The 25,585-nt window shown below is 43.0% G+C and overlaps 1 protein-coding gene across 2 annotated transcripts in view; it reads left to right on the forward strand.

The window, feature by feature from the left end:
- The first annotated feature begins 335 nt into the window (after positions 1 to 335).
- Positions 336 to 25,585, forward strand: part of RAPGEFL1 (Rap guanine nucleotide exchange factor like 1) — an 83,080-nt gene continuing 57,830 nt past the window's right edge. For both annotated transcript variants that reach the window (XM_026679684.2, XM_087946827.1), the window contains exon 1: positions 336 to 3,440. In XM_026679684.2, coding sequence (XP_026535469.1) covers positions 3,023 to 3,440 — 418 coding nt within the window. In that variant the 5' untranslated portion in view covers positions 336 to 3,022. The remainder of the gene's footprint in view (positions 3,441 to 25,585) is intronic.

Here is a 25,585-nt window from a genome sequence, read left to right on the forward strand (position 1 = left end):
ATAAATAAAATATTAAGTGCACATTTGTGTTAATTTTAATATTTGAGAGCAAAGAGTTCAGCTCATTGCAACTAATCAGGAATATTTGGTAATGAGAGATAGTATATTGTATGCCTTCTTTATATCTGCCATTACTTTTAAAATAAATGATTATCTTTCATTATTTGCCAAAAGAAATAGAAAGCAACCAATGAATGTAACCCATTTTTAAAGAGGAGGTGCTAAGAAACTATGGGTCCATGCTATGGATAAATTTATATCTCATTGTTCCACCAAATGTGAAGTCTTTTTGTAGCTCTTGCAATTTAGGGATATAAGACTCTTTCAGAAAAAAAAAATATTTTATTTGAAGCGCACAATCCTGTCTCCCTAGGACAGCATCCCAGGGACTGTAGAATTAGATGCAATCCTATTCCAATATAGAAAGAGATATCCAATTTGGAGACAGAACCCAGGCTAAGATTTCTTCTCTATCAAGGGTCCCTAACTTCCAAGGTTTTCATAAAGAGTTGTGACAGCAGAGGAGAACAGGCCAAGATTGCGGATCTGCTGGATCCCCAAATCTTTTAATGCCTTGTTTTGCCTGGAACATTTAATTCAGCTCAAGAACTGATTCAGAAATATTTCTACATGCAATCTGACATAATTTTGTTTTAAATGAAAAAACGAACAAACAGAAAGAAGCAGGAAATACTGTTCCTTCCTACTTCTGTCCTACTTATTTTTCCTTAATAAGGGTACTGCATAAGGTTTATCAGTGTGTTCTTTCTTCAGAATACAGGTAGTCCTTCACTTACAGTCATTCAAAGTTACAACAGCAATGAAAAGAGTGACTTACAACCGTCTTCACTCTTTGTTGCAAAGTTCCCAACGTCAAGTGATCGAAATTCACGCAATAAGCATATATTGACAATAAGCATATATTTATTTGCTGCATCCCAGGATCATATGATCACCATTAGCAACCATCCCTGCAGACTTTCAATAAACAAAGTCAAGGGGAGAAGCGGGATTTGCTTAATGACTGCATGGTTTGTTTAACAACTCTGGTAAGGAAAGTTGTAAAATTGGCTATGATTCACTTAACAACTGCACTGCTTAGCAATGAAAGTTCTGTTGCCAACTGTGGTCATTAGTGGAGAACTATGTACACTCAACTGAATACTTGGATTATTTTGTAATAAAATAATAAGACCATGAAGCAAAACGAATAAGTAAACAATGCGAGCTAAATAGCCAGCTACAATGATTTAAGCTAAAGGATTAATTAGAAGATACTTACATAAGAACTGTTATTAACACATTAACAATATCAATAAGGCAAAATAAGTGTTTTTAAAAGATGAATCTTTCTAGCTCATATGGTATGTGCAGTAAGATGAAAGTGAGAAATAAATGTTAAGTTTTATTCTCCTTGTGAGAACTCTGACATTTCTGGTCACATGAAGATACTCCCCAAAGCCTGGAGCAGAATATATACATTTTGGTTCTATGATGGATTAAGCAGGAAAAACAGGTCAGGTTAATTTTCCCCAGGACTAGAAGATCCAACCTGCCAGTTTTTAAAATAAGAACCGGAAACATATTAAAAGCAATGTGGTGCAATGAAGGCCAAACATTAAGTTTGCCAGTGCAATTTTGTGCTTATGTATACCGAAGTGAAAGAAAGCGGTGGACCAACACTGTTTGTATCGGAAAGTTGTGGTGCAGTTGTCTCAAGCTAGAGACATCACACACTTTAAATAAGATGTTAAGAATTGTTGGCCTAATGCTCATCTAATAACTGATGGAACATAAGTAAATTAAAACTCACTGACCATTCCACTTCTACCACTTCATGACCATAACCGTATCAAGACCCTTCAACTCTAATGAAGCTGGTAGTTGAACAACCTGATTAAATAACCTGAATAACTTCAGCTGATGGAGGAGGAGGAGGAGGAGGAGGAGGAAGAGGTTTTAATTCCATTCATCGTCCATGACCGAGGTGTGTATTTTGGCTTCAATACTGCACGCAACAAGTGCAGGCATAAAAGAAAAAAAAAAAAGAGAGAGAGAGAGAGAGAGAGAGAGAACAAGAAAAGGGGTGGAGGAAGAAAGGATAGAGGCGGGGTTTAGAGCCGCCTTGTTACTCTCCCAGAGTGAAGGAGATCTGGAGGGAGAAAGAAAGCCGGCTGCCGATTCGCGACTCTTGGTTCATTTTACGCCGGGAAATACGAAGCAGGAGAAAGGGGTAGAGCCGAGAACACCCCCCGCCCGCAAACACCCCCCTGCAGAAAGGCAGGCTCCAGCCCACGTTCCTGCTGTTTTCAGTGCCTGCCTCCCCCGCTGTCATGAGCATCCATAAAGGAGGGTCCCGCCTGCAGCAGCAACAGCCTGGCGAATAGAGAGCTTACAAGACACCCGGAGTGGGAAAGGCAAGGAATACGGGGCTGCAGTGTGGCGGCGGCGGCGGCGGCAGCAGCGAGATCCGGTTTGCCAACGGAGCTCCCCTCATCGACTCCGGGAAAATCCTACTCGGTTGAGGGCGCACGCCTCTCTGCGCGAAGGACAGAAGCGGGGGCGGCGGCGAATCCCGGCAAAGAGATTAGCCAGCTCGGCGCTGCTGAGGTGGTCAAGAGAAGAGAAGGCTATATATACAATTGCCACCCTTCCTACCCTTTCTATTTCTTCGTTTAGCTCGGGGGTGAGACAGACCAGGTCCATCAGGGCCCCCTCGAATTGCTCCCGTTGTGAGAAGCAAGCCCGCAAAACTCGGTTTATTCTGCTCCTTAATCCCTTTCCACGTCCAGTAAAATTGTCTAAAGCTGCGCCTCCCCTTTCGTTCCCAGTTCTTGCCCCTTCTCCAACATCGGGTATAGCCATGACTGTTTGACCACGCATCTTCCCATTATCTCCCTCTAGCACGCAAAGTGGGCACCCCTGATCTCCCATTTTGGCCTAGGCTGAGAAGGGCGCATTGGATCAACCCTCGTCCTGGGGCCCTGCTGCGCCCGTGGGTGCCCCCGCAGTGGCCGGTGGGATGAAGCCTTTGGAGAAATTTCTGAAGAAGCAGGGCTCTCACTTGGCCTCCCGGGCTGTTCCTGGTTCCGGGGGGCAGTTATCTCGCAGGCAAAGCGTCTCCAAAATCCTCCTGCCTGGATTTCTTAAGGAGCCACCTGAAGATCTGACGGAAGGAGGCACGGAAAACACGGGCGATGGCCACTGGCTGGAGCTGCGGCCCCCCGATTCCACTCTGCGCTCCCCAACATCCTTCTCGTCGGAGGAGCTTTCCCCAGGAGGTGGCGGAGGAGGCGAAACCCAGCTCAGTCCCGAGTCGGTGCCTACTTGCTGCTGGGTCCCGTTGGCAGAACCGGAAAGCCCTGATCGCTTAGTGGGGAGGGTGCTGGAGAGGCTGGGAGGGGACCCGACAGCCCCTCATGGACATGGCTGTGGAGCCGGTAAGGGATCCACGGGTGGGACTTAGGGTGAAGGTTGTGGCTGCTGCCAAAATGGGAATGGGACAATAGTTGCAAGATGGGGAGGAGGGGCTACTGTCATCGGGCAAGAGCAAAGGGGATTAAAAGGTGACGGGCAGGGTCGGGGGCTCATGGTGGGAGTATTAGATGGATCAGCTTGCTTTAATTGCAAATAGGAAACAGTTTGGAATTGCTAGTCCCAGTACACATGGCATCATAGGGAAAGTGGGGGGAGTGTCTCTGTGTATGTGCAGAGTGCTTTGTCTTTAATAAGTGCAGCATGCCCTTCCTGATACCTAAAATTGAATCTAGCCCTTTCAAAGCTTTGATCTCAAGGTCATGTTTTTTTTTCTGGATGCTCCTCCCTTTCTTAATACTATTGGGGAGAAGATGTTTGGGAGTGGGATCAAGAATATAATGTTTTTTCTTTCAAAATGTTCCTCTGGGTGATTTGATTTCCATCTTTTCTCTTTAGTTACCCTAGTTAGTGAGAAGCAGCGATATGGAGAAATAGGTCTCACATGATAGTAGAAATTGCTTGGGAAGCATCGGAGTAACAGATTAGGAAAAGGAATACCTGGATGGTGACAAACATAGGAAGCACCACACAGGTAACATTTTTCTAATGGAAAGAGTGCAGGCGCTAAGTAGGAAAGATACTTGTCATTCTATTAAAAAGATTGCTTGCTTGCTTTTGGGGTAGCCTGCCTTGATCGGAGTGCCTCGATCAGAGAATCAGGTCAGATGCAACCTTCCAGGAAACTGTGAAGGGAAGAGAAAACCAAACTTTTAAACCCCTTTTGCATGTAACAGGATGAATAGGAGCAGTAAGGGTTTTAAAGAGGAGATATTGATTTGGGGCTGTAGTAGCAATCACTTTCAAATGCTGAATGCGTTCTTGCCCAGTCTCTGTGCATCAGATATATTGGAATACAAAGCCTATCACCTCCCTTAGCACCCTCATCAGAATATATCTCATACATGCCAGGCTGGCTGTGCAATGTCTGGCTTAGTATGAGATATTGGAAGATGTGGAATATGAGCTCTAAATCAAAAACACCCAATTTGAATCTCAGTTCAGTCACGAGTGTAAAATATGCTCCTGTCTCAATTATACTATCATGTCTGTAGAACCAAAGATCCTGTGATTTGTCTTGCAGTTTTGTAAGAATAATTGTTGGAAGATGTGGGAGGGACTTTGAACTCCCTAGCAAATGTGCCATATAAATAATCACTTTTTGTAGGTTGAAAACTATTTTTAGTAGCGCTCTGTGCAATAACCTCTTGCATTATAAAAGACTTGGTCTTTTATTGCAGGCTTCGAAAAGAGTGACTTGACTGGATACATGTGATACATAGATATTATTTTCCGATTTCCAATCAGGAAAACGTTTACTGTATATGGAAGGTGAAAGATCCCAAGTTTATGGAATTCTTTCCCCAGGCTATCAGCCTACTGTGAACATGTAACTGGATGACTAATGCAAACTTTAAATTAGTAAGAGTTTGTACATTTGCAATATTATTTCAGTTGTGGTTTGATAAATGAGGAGCTGTGGTGTGATACTCACAAAAAAAAGAGGCAAGCCTTTGGTTGCACAGGTGTGGCTGCCATCTTGACATTTTTTTTTTTTAACCCTCTCTGCAGACATTGTTGAGATCAATTGGGGGGGGCGGGGGAGAGAGAAAGGAGTAGGAGCCAGTTTTGGACCAGTTTTGGAGCCAGGCTGGTTCGCACCTGCTTATGTACTAGGTGATTGCTTTGCCCTTGATAACTGGCAACTGAATGTGTAAACTGATTGCATCAAAAAACCCTGGAATGATGAAAAGTTATCTTGAACCACATCTTTAATGATTCACTCACGCATGGTGGTCGGTGCTGGATAGGCAATCATCTAAAGATACACAGTTATGTGAAAAGCTGGATATAAATCTAATCTGGAATAAATGAAATGAAATATGATGTTATACTAAGGGATTAAAAATTACAGATCAGAGTAGTGGCAAAAGGCCTTTTTGTTTCTCAAATACAGTATGTATCTCTCAATCTTAGTAGGATCGCCCCTTTTACTAATCCACAATTTCCTTATAGTTTTTTGTTGAATAAAAGACAACTAAGTGAGTTCAGACATATTAAACTATAAATTATGCTTTACCAATCACTGTTTGGAACCAAAATCACATTGTGGAATTAAAACTGGAAAGGATTTCTAACTTAAATGTACAGATAGTCCTCGAGTTACAACCACAATTGAACCCAAAATTTATGTTGTTAAATGAAACATTTGTTAAGTGAGTTTGCCACATTTTATGACATTTTTGCCGCAGTTGTTAGTGAATCATTGCATTTGTTAAGTTAGCAACATAAAATTGTTAAATGAATCTAGTTTCCCCATGGACTTTGCTTGTCAGAAGGTTGCAAAAGGGGATCATCTGACCCAGACATTGCAACAGTCATAAATATGAGTCAGTTGCCAAGGGTCTGAATTTTGATCATGTGACTATGGGGATGCTACAATAGTTGTAAGTGTGAAAAATGATCATAAGTGCCTTTTTCCAATGCCGTTGTGACTTCAAACAGTCACTAAATGAACTCAGGTTTTAACTCAAGGACTATCTGTATTTTTAATATATTTTCAAAAAAGCTTGCAGTCAATTTACTTCCTTGTATATGATTCAATAATAAATTGTATGGGAAAGTGCTTCTCTTTCAAGTCAGCACTTGAAAGTAGCAGGGGTGGAGTCTATTTTTGGGGAAGGCCTGACTACCCTCGCCAAGTCTCTAGTACTATCTATACAAGCATTAAATATACATTTGAACCTCCCTCCCTATCTTGCTCGGTGGACTTGAATATGTTTGAATGTGCAGGAACTGTAAAGGAAAGTTCATTGATAGTTACAAAAAATGATTTTTCATAATTTCAATCATGCTCCTCCATGAGAAAAAAAAAACACTACAGATGTTCAGGCCATCTCATCTGTATCCTCATGTCAATTCTGTTGATAACTAGCAATCCACAAATCATCCAGATCAGCGGTTGCCAACTGGTGGGCTGTGAGAAAATTTTGGTGGGCCGCAGAGAAATCTCACCCCCAGAGCACCCCCACAAAGCAATTAATCCAGGCTGCACAGAAACACAAGACTGCACTGCCCACATGGCCCGCGGGAACCCTCCCCGCCCACTCACTCCTTACCCAGCAAACTTGCCTGCTAAATTGCTATTTTTCCGACCATCAGCTGTTCTGCTGTGCCAGGAGATTTAGATTAACTAGGAAGCAGGAAATGGTTGAATTTCTTGCTTTCTAGCTAGTCTTTAGATTTTCGGCTCTGCTTTTAAGCACAGCTGAACCTCCCTTAGGACTGAAGGTTCTATTATTCAATGCAGACTCACATCAAGCAAATTTTATGTGACAGTCTCAGGTAGCTGATGGCAGATAGATAGATCACTGAATGATTCTGTGAGCAACTCAATCTGCCTACCTGCTTTGCCTGATTTTGTGTAAAAGTTGCTCTTTTTTTATAAAAAATTCAATATTTATATAAATATTTATAATATTTACATACAAGCCATGCCCAGCCAGTCACATGACCACCAAGCCATACCCACAAATTAGGCCACACCGACAGAACCAGTTAGTGGTCCCTGGGATTTAAAATTATGAGTTTGGTGGTCCCTGAGGTCCAAAAGGTTGGCAACCCCTGATCCAGATGACCAGTGGACAGACATCTGTGCTTCAAACATCTCACCCCCACATGGTTTGCAGCAGGGGTGTCAAATTCAGTTTCATTGAGGGCCACCTAAGAGTTGTGTTTGACCTTTGGGGACTGGGGTGGGCGTGGCCAGCTCAATGTCATTCATGTCGGGGGCACCTGCGGTGACCAAGTGCTAAGGCAGGACTTCCCTCAGACCCTCCCTCCCTCTCATAATAATCTCCTTCCTTCCTTCTCTCCTTCCTTCTTTCCTTCCTTTCTTCTCTTTTTCCTTCCTTCTTCTTTCCCCTCTTTCATTCTTTTTCCTTCCCTGCTCTCTTCCCAACTTTCCTTCTTTTTCTTTGTCTTTCCTCTTTCCCTTCCTCCTTTCCTGTCCCTTCTTGGATGCTCAAATGCAAAAGGGGAAACATTTCTCCTTTTGTTTTGTTTTGCTAGCCCTCTGCCAGTGAAAATGGAGCCCAGGGGGTCCCACACATGGCCCTCCTGAGCTCAATTTTCACTGGCAGAAGCACCGTGAGTCAGTCCTTTGTTGTTTCCAAGGTGGCTCTACGGGCCAGATCTAAGCACCCATGGCCTGTAGCCATCCCGCGGGCCATGAGTTTGATACCCTTGCTTTACAGCATCTTTCTCCCACCTGATGCTCCTCATGTATTTGGGGATGTGCAATTATCAAAATATTCAGTCATTTTGGTGGAATTCTAGAAATTGAAATTCCAATGTATCTGAAGGGACCATACTAGAAATACTTGAAATGTATCTAGTATTTGTGTAGCAAAATAGTTGAAGTTCAGATTTTTTCTGAGAATATTATTTTGTTGTTAAACAACACTAAATTACCATCAATTGATCAATCCTAAATTATCAGGAATTGATCAATTCAGTGAAGGCTATCAGTATCTATTGCATACAAGACTGAAGTAGGTTGTAAGTTAGATATTTAATTCATAAAGTATTCATACCAGATCTCTTGGATCTGTCATAATATAACAATATAATTGTCTTATTTTATTCTAATCCATTTACTATTTTCTTCATAGTATGGAAATAGTAATTTCAATGTTATATTTAATTGTTTGTTAATGTCTGGTGGGGGGTCTAGATGGCATTGAATCATACTACAGGTAGTCCTCGACTTACAATAGTTCACTTAGTGACCATTCAGAGTTACAACAGTGCTGAAAAAAGTGACTTGTGACCATTTTTCAGACTTATGTGTTGCAGCATCCCAAGGGTCACGTGATTTACATTTGGATGCTTGACAATTCACTCACACTTATGACGCTTGCAGTGTACCCTGGGATTCCCTTTTGTGACCCTCTGACAAGCAAAGTTGATGGGGAAATCAGATTCACTTAATAATCATGTTACTAATTTAAGAACTGCAGTGATTCACTTAACAAATGTGGCGAGATAAGTCATAAAATGGGGCAAAACTGACAACAATTTTTTCACTTAGGAACATAAATTTTGGGCTCAGTTTGGTCCTAACTCATACCTGTAGTCTATTTGAGGCACTTTAAAAATGCATGAGTAGAGGTGTTGTCAGAAAGTGTTATCTTCTGAAGTGAAATTAATTAAGCTAAAATCATACATTCAAATATTGGGTTTTCTCTTCCTTGTCTTTAAAGTAATGAAATATTTAATATACATGACTTAAAGTCAACTATCGATATGGTTAATTTTATAATTTTTACATGGCAGGGTTATGGACAAAGCCGCTTTGGGTAGCCAGCCATCATTTTTTTGTTTTACTTTTTAAAGTCCTTAGGAATCTGTTGCATTTGGGAAAAAGGGGGGGAATCTTTCATAGTAGGCCAGTATTTTTCAAATTTGGCAACTTTCAAATTCACATATCCAATTGCCAACTTTGAAAAACACTGTATTATGTCATACTTGAAAGATTTTGAAACATTTCATCAAATTAGATATAAAAAAAGGCTTCATTCAAGTCGTGAGGGTCCACAGATATGGTTAAAAAAATTTCAATTGTGGTGTGTACAAAGCTCTCTCCGCTTTTTATGTGTATTGCCCACCAGGGATCTCTTAAGCCCAATTCTCCTTCAGACTAAGATTTTGGTCTTCAGCCCTAATTTGTGCCACTGACACCTTTGAGAAGCCATTTTGATGGCTAGACACAATTGCAATTATGAATCCTGAAATGATATTTTAGCCTGTTTCCATTCATTGCTTTGGTAGCCCTCTGAGCAAAATCAGTATTTATTTATTTTATTTATTTATTTGATTTGCCAATTGTTATTATTATCCATACCAATTTTACAAGTTTACCTTTTTGCAAAGAGAGTGACAGACAGACAGACAGACAGACAGACAATTATCATTATCACTGGTTGTTATGTCCCAAGGTTAGGGATGGCTGGCATAATAATTATAGTGACTAAAATCTATTTCCGGGGCAGGGGGAAATAAAGGACAAACTGGAATAAAAAGGCAAATCTGGAAAGAGTTAATATAGATAAAAATATAATAATTGTTTAAGTTTATAGTTTTGCTTTACAAAGGAAAATTTAAGAGCAAAACAAATAAATAAATAGTTAAAATCAAATAAATCTAATACGACAGTTGTTTTTAAATAAAGAACTGTCCCTTATGATAATGTATGGTCACTGATAACATGCACAATATATTGTTACAAAATAGAATAATATAAACTCTTCTCCTCCATGCTGCTGCAAGAGCCCAGGATGGGTTAGACTCCTCCTGATGACATCATCAAGCTGAGTATGTCTTGTATAAAAGGAGCAGCCTGTGGGAGTGTCCCCAGCTTTGACTCAGCTTCTTTCAATGACAATTGAGCTGGTGTCTCTGAAAATAGTTTTAGTCAGCAGCAAAAGTCAAACAGCGATCTTAGATCATTGGCACAGCTTCCGGAGACCCAGTGCAGCTGTGCCTTCAGGAGAGCGGGGTTCCGCTCACCTGCAATGCCAAGGATTTGACGTTTTCAATCCAAGGGAGACTGTAAATAAGGGAGAAGCCCTTGGCCCTCCCCTACAACTCTCCCTCTGCGATTTCGGCCGCCGCGATCCTAAAGATCGTATTGGTGATAACCGCGCCTCACAGCTGATCAAAAAAGCTGCAGTTTTCCCTTTCTAGCAGATTTCGCCGCTCGGGACTGTTTCCAGTCTAGGGAGCGACCAACAGCCATCGTAGCCTGTAATTCATGCAAGAGGCCATTTTGAAACCCTCCTCTTCCAATGCGCATGGCGAGCGGCCATTGTAGGTGGCCTCATCTAACAACGGCCTGCTCCTGTCCCCAAAAAGGGCCCTAATTAAGGTTACTGCATAGGCAACACATAGCGAGGGTCGCTCCCAGCACCTCTTGTGTTTGCTTATGCCAACTATGGATCAATACTAGATCCACGCAGAGCTTTCGGGCCTGGACAGGCCTCCTTTGGCAGGCCTCCAGACTGCCAAAGGAAAAAGGAGACAATGCTCTCAATCTGTTCAAAGGGAGATAGCGGCCAAGATCGGGGCCAAAGCCTTGGGCCCCAAGAAAACATCCCAGGCCAAACTAAAAGCAGAGAAACAAAGACATGTGGCCTTGAAGAGGCAGTTCAATAAGACTATTAAGCAAATGAGGGGACAACTGCAGCAGGCTTCCCAGCCAGCCAATCCTCTGGTGGTTCAGGCAGGTAATTCTAGCCCCTCTTAGCCACCTCCAATTCTGGTCCCCAGAGAGGACCAATTCAGACCTCAAGACTTGAGCAGATCAGGCCCCAACTTCACACGGGCTCTTTGGGACCTCTCTTCTTCACTACCATCTATAGTCCAAAGTTGCTCTCAACCTAGACCAGAGGCTACTTTTACCCCAACAGCGGCAGGCCTTCAGCCCTCCCAGATCCTCCATTGAGTGGCAGACCCTCTGATATCCACGATGTAGTCTCCATAGCCATTAGACAGGCCCTAGCAGAAGGGCTTCAACATATCTTTAGGCCCTCGGACAGGTCCCAGCCCACTTTTCCAGCCTACTCTCAGGCCCAGATCCTCAAAAGGGGACTATCTCACCTTGTGGAGCACAGGGGCCCTCCTACCCATGCAGAATGGGGTGATTTCGAACAGGGAGACTATGCAGAACCATCTGAGCATAGCCCCTTCCCTGCATCTGAACAGGAAGAGGGAGAAATCTGGGACCCCAACCTCTCGGAGGAAGAGGAGGATCTGAGGCCCGATCAACCTCCCTCAGCTGCAGTATTCTAACCTGCCTTATTTAAACCCCTCCTCCACAAGGCACTGGTCACAGCCCAGTTGTCCTCGGAGGAAGCTGCCCCTGAACCTAAAGTGGTACAATCGGGGATGGGGATTCCCTCTTCTCCAAACCCATTGTTCACTCGGAGGTCCTTCCATCCCCCATTATTTTTCTGGACTTAGTTAAGGAGCAATTTGCCTCCCCGACTGCAGCCCCTCGCCCATCGTCCCATGATAGGAGGTTTTACAATGTGGGCCCTTCCCTAGCTACCGCTCTTGCAGTTCCCTGGTAAGATGCCCCAGCTGTGGCTTCCTTCTCCTCGGGCACTCCAACTGAGCCCAAGGACATACCAAAGGCAGAAGACAAGCGCTCTGAACAAACATTAAAGTGTAACCATCAAGCCTCTGCTTGGGCTGTCCGGGCCTCAATTGCTGCATCGTTTTTCACAAGGTCTTCCATCCGCTGGCTGCACCAACTACAAGACTGCATACCCCTATCAGACTTTAGATCGCATCAAAATCTGAATAAAATTATAGCAGCAGCAGAGTTCACAGTGGACGCCACACTTAATGCCACCAAGTTCTCCTCCAGGGCCATGGCCTCATCTGTGGCAGCGAGGAGACTTTTATGGTTATGAAATTGGCAAACAGAGCCTCGTCGCAAGTGGAAACTGGCGTCGGCTCCCTGCAAAAGCGATAAGCTATTTGGCGAGGCACTAGACCCATTTGTCATCGAAATGAGGGACAAAAGAAAAATTCTTTCCTCGACAGGGAAGAGGGCTGACTACCGCCCTGCTCCATATCGACCACCGTCATTCTGGCCTGACACTGTGTCTCTCTCCTCCAGGCCACAGAGGGCATATCTCCAGTGCCAAGAATACCACCCTGACGCACCCGGCAGACAATAGCAAGTTGTGGGTAAACAGCCCTTTCGTGGGGGAAGGGGTCATTTCTTCCGTCACTCTAAATAATCCCTCGTTCTCCCCTCCCATTGGAGGTCGCTTGGCCTCCTTCGCTTCCAGATGGGAGGAGTCAATGATGGATGCCTGAGTACTCAATACAAGGTCAGGATTACAACTAGAATTTCTATCATCACCCCCAGAAAATTTTGTGTTCTGCCCTGTTTCCTGGGACAGTTCACAAAGGGCCCTTATGGAATCAGCCATTCAACACCTGGTTGACATAAGGGCCATTCAACCAGTCCCTGAACTCCAAAAGGGATGTGGCTTTTATTCTCGGCTTTTCATGGTCCCTAAGGCCTTGGGGTGGGAGCCATTCTCAACCTAAAATTTCTGAATGAGTTTATCCCATACAGGCGCTTTAAAATGCAGACTCTGCATTTTATTCTAGAGAGTGCGATCTCCTCTCTTCCATTGATCTCATGGAGGCTTACCTCCACATTCCCATCTTGCCTCATCATCGCCAGTTTCTCCATTTCTGTTTACCAGATTCCCACTACCAGTATCGAGCCCTTCCCTTCGGGCTCTTGTCAGCTCCAAGAGTCTTCACAAAGATACTAGCGGCATTGGTGGCTTTACTCCAGTCTGTTCCAGTGAGGATCCAATGTTACTTGGATGACATTTTGATACTGTCATCCTCCACCCACTCCGTCCATCGAGATCTACAAATCACACTCTATTGTCTTCAGTACCACGGCTTTTCCATCAACTCCAGGAAGAGCCATCTCTTCCACACAACCAGATTGCTCCACCTGGGAGCTGTTATCGACACAACTCTGTGCCAAGTTTTTCTGTCTCCAGATCGAGGGAAGAGCCTTACTGAGATCATTCAACAGGTTCAACATCAACACACTGTCTCCCTGTCGCTGTTGTCCAAACTATTAGGGAAATAATCTCATGCATTGGCATCGTTCCGTGGGCATGGCTACACTCCTGAGCTCTACAATGGTTCCTGCTCCCCTTTCAATGAGCAGGAACCAGCCACATGTCTGTCAGGGTCCAGCTCACTCCGCAGACCAATCGCTCCTTCAAGTGGTGGCTCTCCCTGGCCCTTTGGAAGGGACTCCTGTTCAAGGAACCGGACAGACTGCTCATCACCACCAATGCAAGTCTCCTGGGTTGGGGGGACCCACATGGACGGGCACATAGATCAAGGGATTTGGTCCCGGATGGACAGGACCAGCCCTATAAACTGGCTGGAACTCAGAACCATATATCTAGCACTGAAACATTTCAGGGACAAGATAGCTGGATCCCATGTGCTAGTGTTGATGGACAATATGGCCACAAAGGCACACGTCAACAGGCAAGGGGGAACAAGATCCAGGGCCCTTATGAAGGAAGCCGAACGGTTGGGGCGGTGGGCAGAGAGACACCTGCTGTCTATCACAGCAGACCATATCTCAGGAGTCAACAACTCCCAAGCCGATTGGCTGAGCAGGAGCCTAGTCAACCATGCAGAATGGTCCCTTCCCCAGTCCATATTCAGGGATCTCTCCCTCAGGTTCGGGACCCCGGAGGTAGACCTCTTCGCCTCTCCCCAAAACACTCAAGTAAACAGGTTCTTCACCAGGTTTCCTTGTCAGGGAATGGAGGAGACCAATGCACTTCGGAGCAGATGGCCCACTGGTCTCCTCTATGCCTTTCCCCCTCTTCCCATCATTCCGGTGGTCATTCAGAAGATGTTGGAGGAACGGGCAGAGCTGATTGTCCTGGCCCCCCATTGGCCCAGGAGACCCTGATTTGCATACCTGGTAAACTTGTCACTCCCTGGAGGATCCCAGACCACAAGATCTCCCTTCATCAGGGAGCCCTGCTCCACCTGGATCCCCAGTGGTTCAGACTGACCGTGTGGCGATTGAGTGGCAACTGTTAAGAGAGGCTAATCTCCCAGAAAGGGTCATCCTTACTATCCAGGCATCTCGTAAACCATCTATGACGCATATCTACGATGCCACCTGGAGAGTTTTTTGTCATTGGTGTCAAAAAGAGGGTCTCATTCCAACATTAGCTGAGGTAGCAGAGGTCCTCCATTTTCTTCAAGATGGCCTAGAGAAGGGTCTCGCACCTAACACCTTACGCCGTCAGGTAGTGGCTCTTTCCTCAGTCCACTCCTGGGACTCATTTCCTTCCTTGTCTCATGACCTTCGGTGTGGAGATTTCTAAAAGGGGCTTCCAACCTTGCCCTCCTGTGGTACACAGGTTTCCATCCTGAGACCTTCACAAAGTACTCCAGGCTCTAACAGAACCTCCCTTCGAACCCCTCAGAAATGTGTCCCTTCAATTCTTAACCCTGAAGGTGGTTTTCTTAGTAACTATCACATAAGCTAGAAGGGTGTCGGAGTTGGCTGCTCTCTCAATAAGGCAGGACCTCTGCACCTTTCATGACAACAAAGTTGTTCTCCATCTAGACCCTACCTTTGTACCTAAGATTAATACCATGTTCCACAGATCTCAGAACATAGTGTTACCTGATTTCTGTCCCCTTCTACACCACGACCTAGAGCGCAAGTGGCCCACCCTAGATGTTAGAAGGGCACTTAGAATTTACCTCAAACGCACTTTGATGTTTAAAAAAACAGAGGCCATGTTTATGTCTTTTCCCCCTTCCCACTGGGGAAACAAGGCCTCACCTCTCACCTTAAGTAGGTGGATCAGAGCGTGCATCACACAGGCCTACAAAGCCAGAGCCCTGCCGGTGCCCCAGGGCCTAACAGCACACTCTACTAGAAGTGCTGCGACTTCAGCTGCCTGGGCCACCCAGGCACCCCTAGAAGAGATTTGCAGAGAGGCTACATGGACATCCACATCTCCGTTCATCAGACACTACCGCCTGGACTCCTATGCCTCAACAAGTGTGGCCTTTGGCAGATGGGTGCTTCAGCGAGTGGTTCCAACTTCGGAGTGATTAACCAGACGAGGACCCTCCCGAGGACATACAGGCTTTGGTATGTCCCATCCTGGGCTCTCGCAGCAGCATGGAGGAGAATGGGCATTGGTAAATTTACCTGAGAACGCCCTTTCTATCTATGCTGCTAGAGAGTCCAGCTCCTGCATTGTTTCGTCAAGACTATGATAAGATATGTTAGGGTTCAGGATTCTCTTTTGGCTTTCAGAGACACTCACTAAAGTCTGTCAAGTACCTTCGCCAAAGCTGGGGACACTCCCACAGGCTGCTCCTTTTATACAAGACAGACTCAGCTTAATTATGTCATCAGGAGGAGTCTAACCTATCCTGGACTCTCTAGCAGCATAGATAGAAAGGGCGTTCTCAGGTAAATTTACCAACGCCCATTATCTCTTAGCATGTGCAAAATGCTCTCATATTGTCAGTTGCCTGTCCTAATAAATCATAAATATTTGTGGATAAAAGGAAGGCAAAAGCTAATCAGCATCTGTGAGATCTAGCATCTTCTTCTTGTATAATATTGAATGTTTCTATTGTTTCCAGCGTAATTTGAAACATGGTAGATCTTTCTTTAAAAATAGGCCATTGAAGGAATATAAACCAGATTAATGAGGACTTGATTAAGACATTCCTTTGTTGAGCACAAAAACAGGTAGGTGCAAACTTTATCAAGGTACTTTACAAAAATGGACTTTGGTTTAAAATCTTGCACGATAGCAAAACAGACTGCATAGCCCTGAGTTCCTGGACCTTTTTGTTAATCTATAACGCCAGTCCAGGGCCACTTTTTGGTAGAAAACAAAATATGATCAAGAAAGGCCCAAGCTGCAAGGATAGAGGGGAGGGGATTTGAAATTATTCATGCATTCATCCTTCATGGACTGGCTGAATTTTTAGATGTAACGGAGAGCATATTCCCCACTCCAGAACTCACTGAGCAATTTGGAAGTTGTAAAACCTTTCTTCTTGAGTTACAAGTGTTTCTGATAGAGTTTCCTTGGCATCTTGATGGAAAAAAATATGAGCATGCCATGTCATGGATTTCAAACCCCATAGACACGTTGGGCACACCTTGTAGGACGAAGCAATTGGTGCAGATACCAGTAAAGTTTTTTGTGGGATACAATTTACAACTTTCACCTTATTTATTAGTTAGATTTATAGTCTGCCTTTCCTCTAAGTGTTCAGGGCAATCTACATGAAAACCCCCATTTATTTTGTTACAAAAACTCTATGATATAGGTTGGTTGGAGAATGAGTGACTGGCTCAAATCCACCTAGTAATTTTCCGTGGCTAAAGATGGCTTTGCACTTGGGCCTTTCTTGTTCTAGTCCACCTAAATCATTACACTGGACAGGTAAGCATTGTATAATGTTCCCGGTTTTCCTATAAAGTGCAGTTGAGTAATGCTGGATTATATTGTGCTTCCAGCTGTCTGAGGTGAAGGAAACTGCTTTAGAGTTTGGCAGAGTTTGCTTTTAGAGAGGCCTATAGTCCTGATTCTCACATTACGTTAGAATATAATCTGCCTTGTTTGCTTTTTGCTTACTAAGTTGCTTGAACAGTGATATTGATAGGGGAGGAGGAATAGGCATGGTTAACATCTGAAAGATGGCAGATGTGGCATTGTAATCCAATGCCCGCCCATTGCTTTTTTATCTGATCAATATTGCTTACATGAACAAAAAGGGTGGAGCTTGGTCCCATGATCACACCTACCATCTTGCAAATTTTGACTTGTCCTTCCCCTCTTGTAGATGTGACTATTTTTAATCTAACAGTTCTCATTTGGGAATTATGATTGACAGCTTAATATAGTGTGAACCCAAATATAGTTAAGCAAGGCATAGTTTAGGATGAAATAGGAAGACACTCTACAAATGCACGTACCTCTCTAACCATTCAGCAACAGGGTTTACATGACAACATGAACTTTTTGTCTTAGCATAATACCTAAAACTAGTCAGTAAACGCCAACTAGTGTAAAATGTCTGAAAAGCGGGAAAAAATCTCCTGTGTTTAAGTTGCCACTGGATGATATGAAAGTTCTGTCTATGCTGGTTGATTTGTGCTGCCCATTCACACAAGTGGTTTCCATTATTTGAATGACTTTAATTCAATGTGTTTGGTTGACCACAAATGTACTAGCACAAGTTATATTAGCACTGTGGTTGGCTAAGTGGATAGCCCCCCCTCTCTTGTGCCCTCCATTTAAATTTGACTGAATGCCATACTTGTTGATGAGAAATAATTTGACTGGGCTTGCTTAGTTTAGTTACTTAATACATTTGTTTGCTTTGCAGAGACCAGTTTGCATTATATTTACTCTTCAAGTATGACATTCTGTGACCTGGATTTCATAATCTAATTTTTGTAAAAATAAAAATTCATGGAATTAGTTAATCTTTTTATCTATTCTAACTAGAAGAACTCATAAGAGAACATTATAATAAGCAGAGTTCTTATTCAGGGACCTGACCAGCCCACCACATTTTCTTGTAGTATACCATACTCTATTTTATTTCTGTTATGCATTTCCAGTTCTTTATTAACAGATATTTATGGTATTTACACAATATACTAAAATTAGGAAGATTGTTCAAGGTGAAGGCCATTTTACACACACACACTGCTGCATTTTAAAGATTTAAGGATTACTGTGTTGTGGGATCTGTGATAGTACAATCTGAGGTTTGCAATAACCAGAATTTGTAACATAGCTAGCTATACTTCTATAAGTCTAATGATGTCAATTTCAGATTGGATCAACCTAGTAAACTTTAAACCTTAGCTAAAGTGCGGCTTATGATGGTGTAAAAAATATTTGACTAAGTACAGTATATCATGTGAACGTGGTTTGCAGAGGCTGGATTCACACATCATGCTAAATGAAATCCAAATAAACCCAATATATAGCCCAATATATGAACCTAATGAGTTAGTTTTCATAAAATTTGAAGGAGATCATTTCTACTGGTATTCTTTTTTCCCCTAAGGAGTGTGGCAGAATTCATATACTATATATGTATTTGAGAACTTCTGAATGTTCACAGACACTTTTGAGGCTTGTGAATTGTTATCACAGCTCCCTGAGAAGTAGAAACTTGTTTTTAACAAGTTTAAATCAAGCTGAGAACTAAAGAACTATTATTTTATATTGCATCAAGTCTTATCTTTATTTCCTTTGTGGGGCAACTGGCAATTTGCTGTGGTGTTAGGACACAAATCTGTGAAAAAAATGTACTTTCCATTTTTGTCCATAATTTATATTAGTGTTGGTATGAGTGAGATGTCTCAAATCAGGACATTTTCTATCCCTGTGATAGAATTCTAGATAATTCTCTCCAAAGTGAAGGGGACTTTTTTTTATCTCCTAGCTCTACTATATAGGTTTTCTCATTGGATATGCTCCTGTGCTTGGGTTAAACGCAGACTTTCTATGAAACACACAGATTCTACGTATGGCAAGATGGAAGAAAGAGTGGGATGGAGATGGCTCCATGCTGAACAAATCTATTTGCGCTGCTTGTTTAGCAATGCATTACAATTTGTTTCTGCCTTTCTGTGACTTCAGAGCTCTAGAAAGCTGCCAGCACTCTAAATTGTTAGTCAACCCTATTGAAGGCTGGTCCAACCTGTAATTCAGCAACCAACTGAGTGTGAAACACAGGCAGTCCTTGACTTACAACCATTTTGTCAACAAATGTTTGACAATATAATGGTACTGAACGGTGTAGATACAGGTAGTTGCATTGCATTATTGGGGTGTGATTTAAAAAAAACATAATAACTCTGAGCTGCTACGGACGGTTTTTCTGATCATCATATAACCGCAGCTTACCTTGTGCATTTTTTATTTAAGAAATGGCAGGGACTGGCCTGTCTGTGGTTCAGGCTTGAACCACAGCCATTTTCTTTTTAGAAACTAAGCCATGCTTAACAGCATCCTTTCCTGATGAAAATTACCTCTTTCTCATGCCTCTTTGTTCTTCTCCGTGATCAGTGCCTTAGCCTTTGTGAGAGGCTGTTCATCTAGAGCTCCCGTAGCAATTGCTGTCAGTTCATGTGAATCCAGTGATTCTAGTTTTCGGCTTCCCACTCCAACCGCTGGAGACACAGTCTCTTTTTATGTTGTTCTCTCCCCTAGGATATAATTATATGTGTGTGCTATCCTCCCCGCTCCCTTGAAAAAAAAGAAAAGAAACGCAAGGCCTGTGTGCTCTTGATGACTGACTGAAATATTTGCACAGGCCTGCCCTGCCTGGGAAAAACTGAGAGCCAAAGAGATTTGCTTTCTTTTTCTATTGTTGTGCATCACTAATTGCGGGACCACCCCAGCTGCAGTGTACGGTTCCCCATTGTACCAAGGATTTCCTTAATCCCCCTCCCTTTCACCTCTGTGGTTGCTCCTTGTATGAAATTTTCTCCCCACAAAGAACACTTAGAATTGCTTTGATCTGAGCTTGATGTCAAAACTGGGTCTTTCTGCTCAAATTAAAGGTTTTTCAGGCTCCATTGCTTTCTCCTCTGCCAGAAATTTACAACTCATGTGATGAAAGAAAATGACAAGTTATTTCCCCTCTTTAATAGAATGGAAAGGTAACAATGTCTTTGCTGGATCAAGTCAAAGTTGCTTCTACTAGCAGCATTTTGGCCAGCTAGCTAGGGACCAAAGTGTTTACCAACTAGCACAAGCAACTGAAAGTTCTTTGAAGTTGTCTCCAGAGGTTATTCAAGGGTTACAATCCTGCTTCTAGATCAGTGGTGCTGTCAGAGTTGGGAGGACTCTGGGCAAGAAAACCCTTTCAACACTCTGGAGCACTGCACTGTTCAGATACTGTCCCCTTTAGTTCTTCTTTCTGGAATGCTATCAAGCCCCAAAACAAAAATGGCGCAAGGTGAACCATCAAAGCCAAGTTTTTATTGTTTTACAAATGTAAGCTGCAAGACTGAGCATTACAATATAAAATAGTATAATATGCTTCTAAAATATACTCTGTGAACTATTAGGAAGGGCTGTCTTCAGCCTCTTTCTCTCACACATAATATCTGGGCTGAGTTGCCTCTTACTCTGCTGGAATGCAGCCCCTCCCTCTAGGTAGGGGATCCAGCTCCTCATTACATTACATGACATGTCTCTCTATCTGTGTGCAACATGCTAAATCTTATGCCAAGAAAAATAACTCTGCATCCCGATATTTAATTATCCCACTATCCATAGATTCCCGGGGCTGCAAAAATATAGGAGAATCAAATTTGTATTTCACTTTACTGCCATGTAGTGGTCAACAAGTTTTTTGCAGGCCTGGTTCATATTATATTAAGACAATAGCTGTTAGCCTACAGGTCATTGAACCACAAATTATCCAGTCTATTTTAGTTTATAGTATTGTGTTCGGTGGTGGGATTCAAATTTTTTTACTACCAGTTCTGTGGGTGTGGTTTGGAAGATTTGGCAGGGGAAGGATACTGTAAAATCTCCATTCCCACCCCGCTCCTGGGGGAAGGTTACTGCAAAATCCCATTCCCTCCTCACCCCACTAACCTGTTTTCCAGCTCTGTTCTCCTGTGCAGGGCAACAAAAGAAGACCCAGCCGATCAGCTGGGACTCAGGAGGCAGAGAATAGATGGGGGCAGGGCCAGTCAGAGGTGGTAACTGCCGGTTCTCTGAACTACTCAAAATTTCCGCTACCAGTTCTCTAGAACTGGTCAGAACCTGCTGAATATCACCTTTTGGGCACCAGGGACTGGTTCCATGGAGAACGTTTTTTCCACAGACAGGAGGGGGCATGGTTTTGCATGCTGCCTGCATCCCGCAGGTGAGGTTTTGCTTGTTTGCATGGGCCAGTTGGTGGCATGCTGCAGCACAGTGACAGTTTATGGACCGGGGTTTGGGGACTACTTTTTAAAAACTAGATTATCAATCTTACTCTACTGTTACCCCTGTAAAGATGTAGTCCTCATCTTCCAAATTCTTCTGTTGCTGACTTTATCTTACTCCTTATGCGCATCTGCAATCTTCCTTACAAGTTAAATCTGCCAAAGTTGTGCCCGCCCCAAAATCTTCAATGATTGCCTATTTTTGATTAAACAATGCCAAAATTGGTATATTTCCCTTCTTGTCTCCAAATTAGAATAGAATAGAAGGGACCTTGGAGGTCTTCTAGTCCAGGGGTTGCCAACCTTTTGGACCTCAGGGACCACCAAACTCATAATTTAAATCCCGAGGACCACTAATATGAATTTTGACTGATGGTGGCTTGCTGACGTTGGTGGGAGGGAGGGAGGGAGGGAGGAGAGAGAGAGAGAGAGAGAGAGATGATCTAACCTCTCTCTCTCTCTCTCTCTCTCACACACACACACACACACACACACACACAAAGAGGCAGGGGTGAGATTCACATTTCTTAACAACTGTTTCTGTGGGCATGGCCTAATTTGTGGGTTGGGCTTGGTGGTCATGTGACTGACTGGGCATGGCTTGTATATAAATATTATAAATATTTATATAAATATTGGATTTTTTATAAAGAGCAGCTTTTACCCAAAATCAGGCAAAGTAGGCAGGCAGATTGAGTTGCTCACAGAATCACAGATTCATTCAGAGATCTGTGAGATCGGCTACCTGAGCCTGTCACAAAAAATTTGCTTGCAAGCAAACCCATAAAATTTGCTAGCAAGAAAACTCACAAATTAACTCACAACACACCATGTATGTAAATATTGATTTTTTTTTATTAAAAAAAGATCTTACCCAAAATCAGGCAGAACAGGCAAGCAGATTGAGTTGCTCACAGAATCACAGATTCATTCAGATATCTATCTTTCTACCATCAGCTAGCTGAATCTGTCACATAAAATTTGCTTGCAAGCAAACTCACAAAATTAACTCACAACACACCATGTATGTAAATATTGAATTTTTTATTAAAAAAGAGCAACTTTTACCCAAAATCAGGCAAAGTAGGCAGGTAGATTGAGTTGCTCACAGAATCACAGATTCACTTAGAGATCTGTGTTTCTGCCATCGGCTAGCTGAGTCTGCACTGCTTCAGTCCTAAGGAAGGTTCGGCTCTGCTTAAAAGTAGAGCCGAAAATCTAAAGATTAGCTAGAAAGCAAGAAATCCAACGATTTCCTGCTTTCTAGTTAATCCAAATCTCCCGGCACAGCCGAACACTTGATGGTCGGAAAAAGGAAAAATAGTAACTTAGCAGGCAAGTTTGCCAGGTAAGGAGTGAGTGGGTGGGGAGGGTGGGCCATGTGGGCGGCTCAGCCTTGTGTTCCTGCGCAGCCTGAATTAATTGCCTTGGGGGTTGCTCTGGGGATGACATTTCTCTGCAGACCACCAAAATTTTCTCGTGGACCACCTATGGGCCACAGCCCACTGGTTAGCAACCGCTGTTCTAGTCCAATCCCCTGCTTAGGCAGGAAACCCTATACCATTTCAGACAAATGGTTATCCAATCTCTACTTAATTCCAGTGTTGGAGCATTCACAACTTCTGGAGGCAAATTGTTCCACTGATTAATTGCTCTAACAGTCAGGAAATTTCTCCTTAGTTTTAGGTTGCTTCTCTCCTTGATTAGTTTCCACCCATTGCTTCTTGTCCTGCCCCCAGGTGCTTTGGGGAATAGCTTGACTCCCTCTTCTTTGGGGCAGCCCCTGAGATATTGGAACACTGTTGTCATGCCACTTCTAATTACAATTTTTCCCCTTGCCATCAGATAAGAGCCTGTTTCTCTTTACCATAGAAGCTACCATAGATCACTTTCTTTATCCCAAATGTCTGCTTTTTATAGGGTTCCATAATCCTTAGCCAACATATCCACTACCTGGCATAAATTCTCTCTCTGCATTAATGAAGCCACTTCCCCCTCTTTTTTCAAATCTTTACTTTCAAGTCTGCGATATTTTGTTCAGTGAAAACTTTAGATAGCGTATGGTGAAGCTCCACCAGAGCTTCATCATATGCTAGCTGACCTTACTCCTGCCACTTGACTAACTCATCTCAGCTTTCTCCAAACTATCTCACCCACCCAACCCAAATACTTCAGGTGCCACCTTCTATTGTTCTCAACCAATACTGAGGTGGCTAGAGTGATATTTGTGATAGTTGTCTGGATGCAAGTAGATGTCTTGCGGGATTAAAATCTGATAATATTGGATCGATCATCCAGGGTGGGCAAAGAAGCCAGACCAGATGCAGATCCCAAACTCCTTGCAGTCATCTATGATGAATGCACAAATGTCTGCAGATAGCTGACATCACTTGAGTGAAGTCAGTTAGCAACAGGGCACCTTCCCAGGTTTGCAATGTCTGAATTGTGCTACTGATGCAGGACATCAGAATTAGGAATAAATAAACTATCTTGCTTGTTGCATTTGAAAATAAAATAAAATACAGAGTTATTTCTGTATAGAGCCAGAATATCTAAGAATTTGAGCTGTGAATTAGGTCTCTTCACAGAACAACTAAAATGCTGCTAGCCAACTGGAGATGGCAGAAAAATGTGCGGCTTAGAGACGTGTTCCCAGTACTTCCAATACCTACTGCCTTGGCAACAAAGCAGAATAGGAGTCTGTCCATGCCAGAAGCAGGGAAAGGGAAGAGATTGGGTAGGGAACACTTGCTTTAATGCCAGATGCTGGCAGCAGAAGGTCCACACATCTTTTCTCCAATTCTATGGTGTGATTATTTCACAAGATCAGAGCATTGGCACCAAAGGAGTCATTTTCTACCACCTTTCTCCCCTTGTTCTCTCCTGCCACTCTCACTAAGAGAAGAGGAGAAAAAGAAGGTCGCTGACGTTCTCTTCTACTCTGCTCCTCTTGAATGAGGGAGAAATGGGGCAAGCAGGTCTTTGATATTATAGACCAAGGGTCTTCAGACTTGGCAAGTTTAAGATTTGTGGACTTCAACTCCCAGAATTCCTGAGCTAACATGACTGGAGGTGGAATTCTGGGAGTTGAAGTCCACAAGTCTTAAAGCTGTCAAGTTTGAAGACCCCTGTATAGACTGACATCTCTGTGGGATTGGAGAACTGGGCAGCAAAGGAGCTTTTTTTGTATAAAGGACAGGCAAAGTGAGGGCAGAGAAAGAAGGGAAGTGGGTCTTTTGGGGGAATTGGTCCTCCCAGCTCCAAACCAATTTGCTTTCCACCAAGGAAAAGTAGTGAAATAGCCCATTTTCCCATTTTCCTTCCCATAGAAAATGTTGAGGCAGATCTGCAGCTATGGTAAAGTTATCTATGGCTTCACAGCAACACTTTTTCTATCATTACTTCTGTGTTTAAAGTTGTAGGTATTTCACAGCAGACCTGCATTCCTTGGTAAGCTTTGGTGTAGCAGCAGCTGGGCTGTGGAATATATGTTCTATGCACATGTCCCAAAAGCATTATTTTTTATTTTAAGACAGGAATTCTTATTACTGCACTTGTTTGAATTATACTCTTTGCACAGCAGTAGGCTAAAGGGGCGAACTTTAATTTGGATTTTGCTCCAATTCTTTATAGTTAACATTTGTATCTGATGTAAGTTAAACTCAAGATCTCCCCAACTCTTGCCATCCTTTGGGCCAATGGGGAGAATTTTGGGTAGCAGGTCACAGGTGTCTCTGTCTCCCAGTTGTGATTTCAGAGCACAACGTGCAAGTCTGCTAAGTAACAAAGAGCTCGCATATTTGAAATTCTGATTTCAATATAATGAGAAAAGTGCATTTGTTCCCGATAAACCTGGACACAGAACAAATCATTAATTCTGTCAGGACCAAATTGGATAGAACATTACCCTGCTGGTGCATGAAAAGTCTCCCGGTGTTTTTAATGCAGAGAAAGCATCTTGGGGAATAATGCCAAAAATTGTTTCTAATTGGTCCGTTCAGATTTCTAATGAAATCGTCTTGTCCTTTCCTTAACACTGTGGAGAAAAAGAAAATGGCAGGAAAAGATGCACTCTGCACTCTTCAGATATAGCTATTTCCTCCATGGTTTAGAGACATAAAGCAAAGTACTAGAATAGTAATTTTAGTAATTCACACTAACAATTTTAAAGCAAGAGTGGATAATACAGTTCTAGGTGAGCAAAAGTAACATTTCCTTTCCCTCCCCTCCCCTCTTCTTTCCACCCCATGGAAATGAGTGAGGGAGCAAAGGTGGCAAATCACAAATCAAATTGCATCACCAATGAAGTAATTTATGTCATTTGCACAATGATATGACTTACGAGCCGTCGCGTAGCTTATGTCCCTGGAACTTCTCCAACTGAAATTACATGTGGGCTTTTGCCATCATTTTGAGGTAGCAAAATAGTTTTCCCCAGATTGGGTTCTCCATATGTATTGGGTT

The sequence above is a fragment of the Notechis scutatus genome, chromosome Z, assembly GCF_049901735.1.
Source record: "Notechis scutatus isolate UNSWTSFEM ecotype Mainland chromosome Z, rNotScu1.2, whole genome shotgun sequence".
NCBI classification, from domain to species: domain Eukaryota; kingdom Metazoa; phylum Chordata; class Lepidosauria; order Squamata; family Elapidae; genus Notechis; species Notechis scutatus.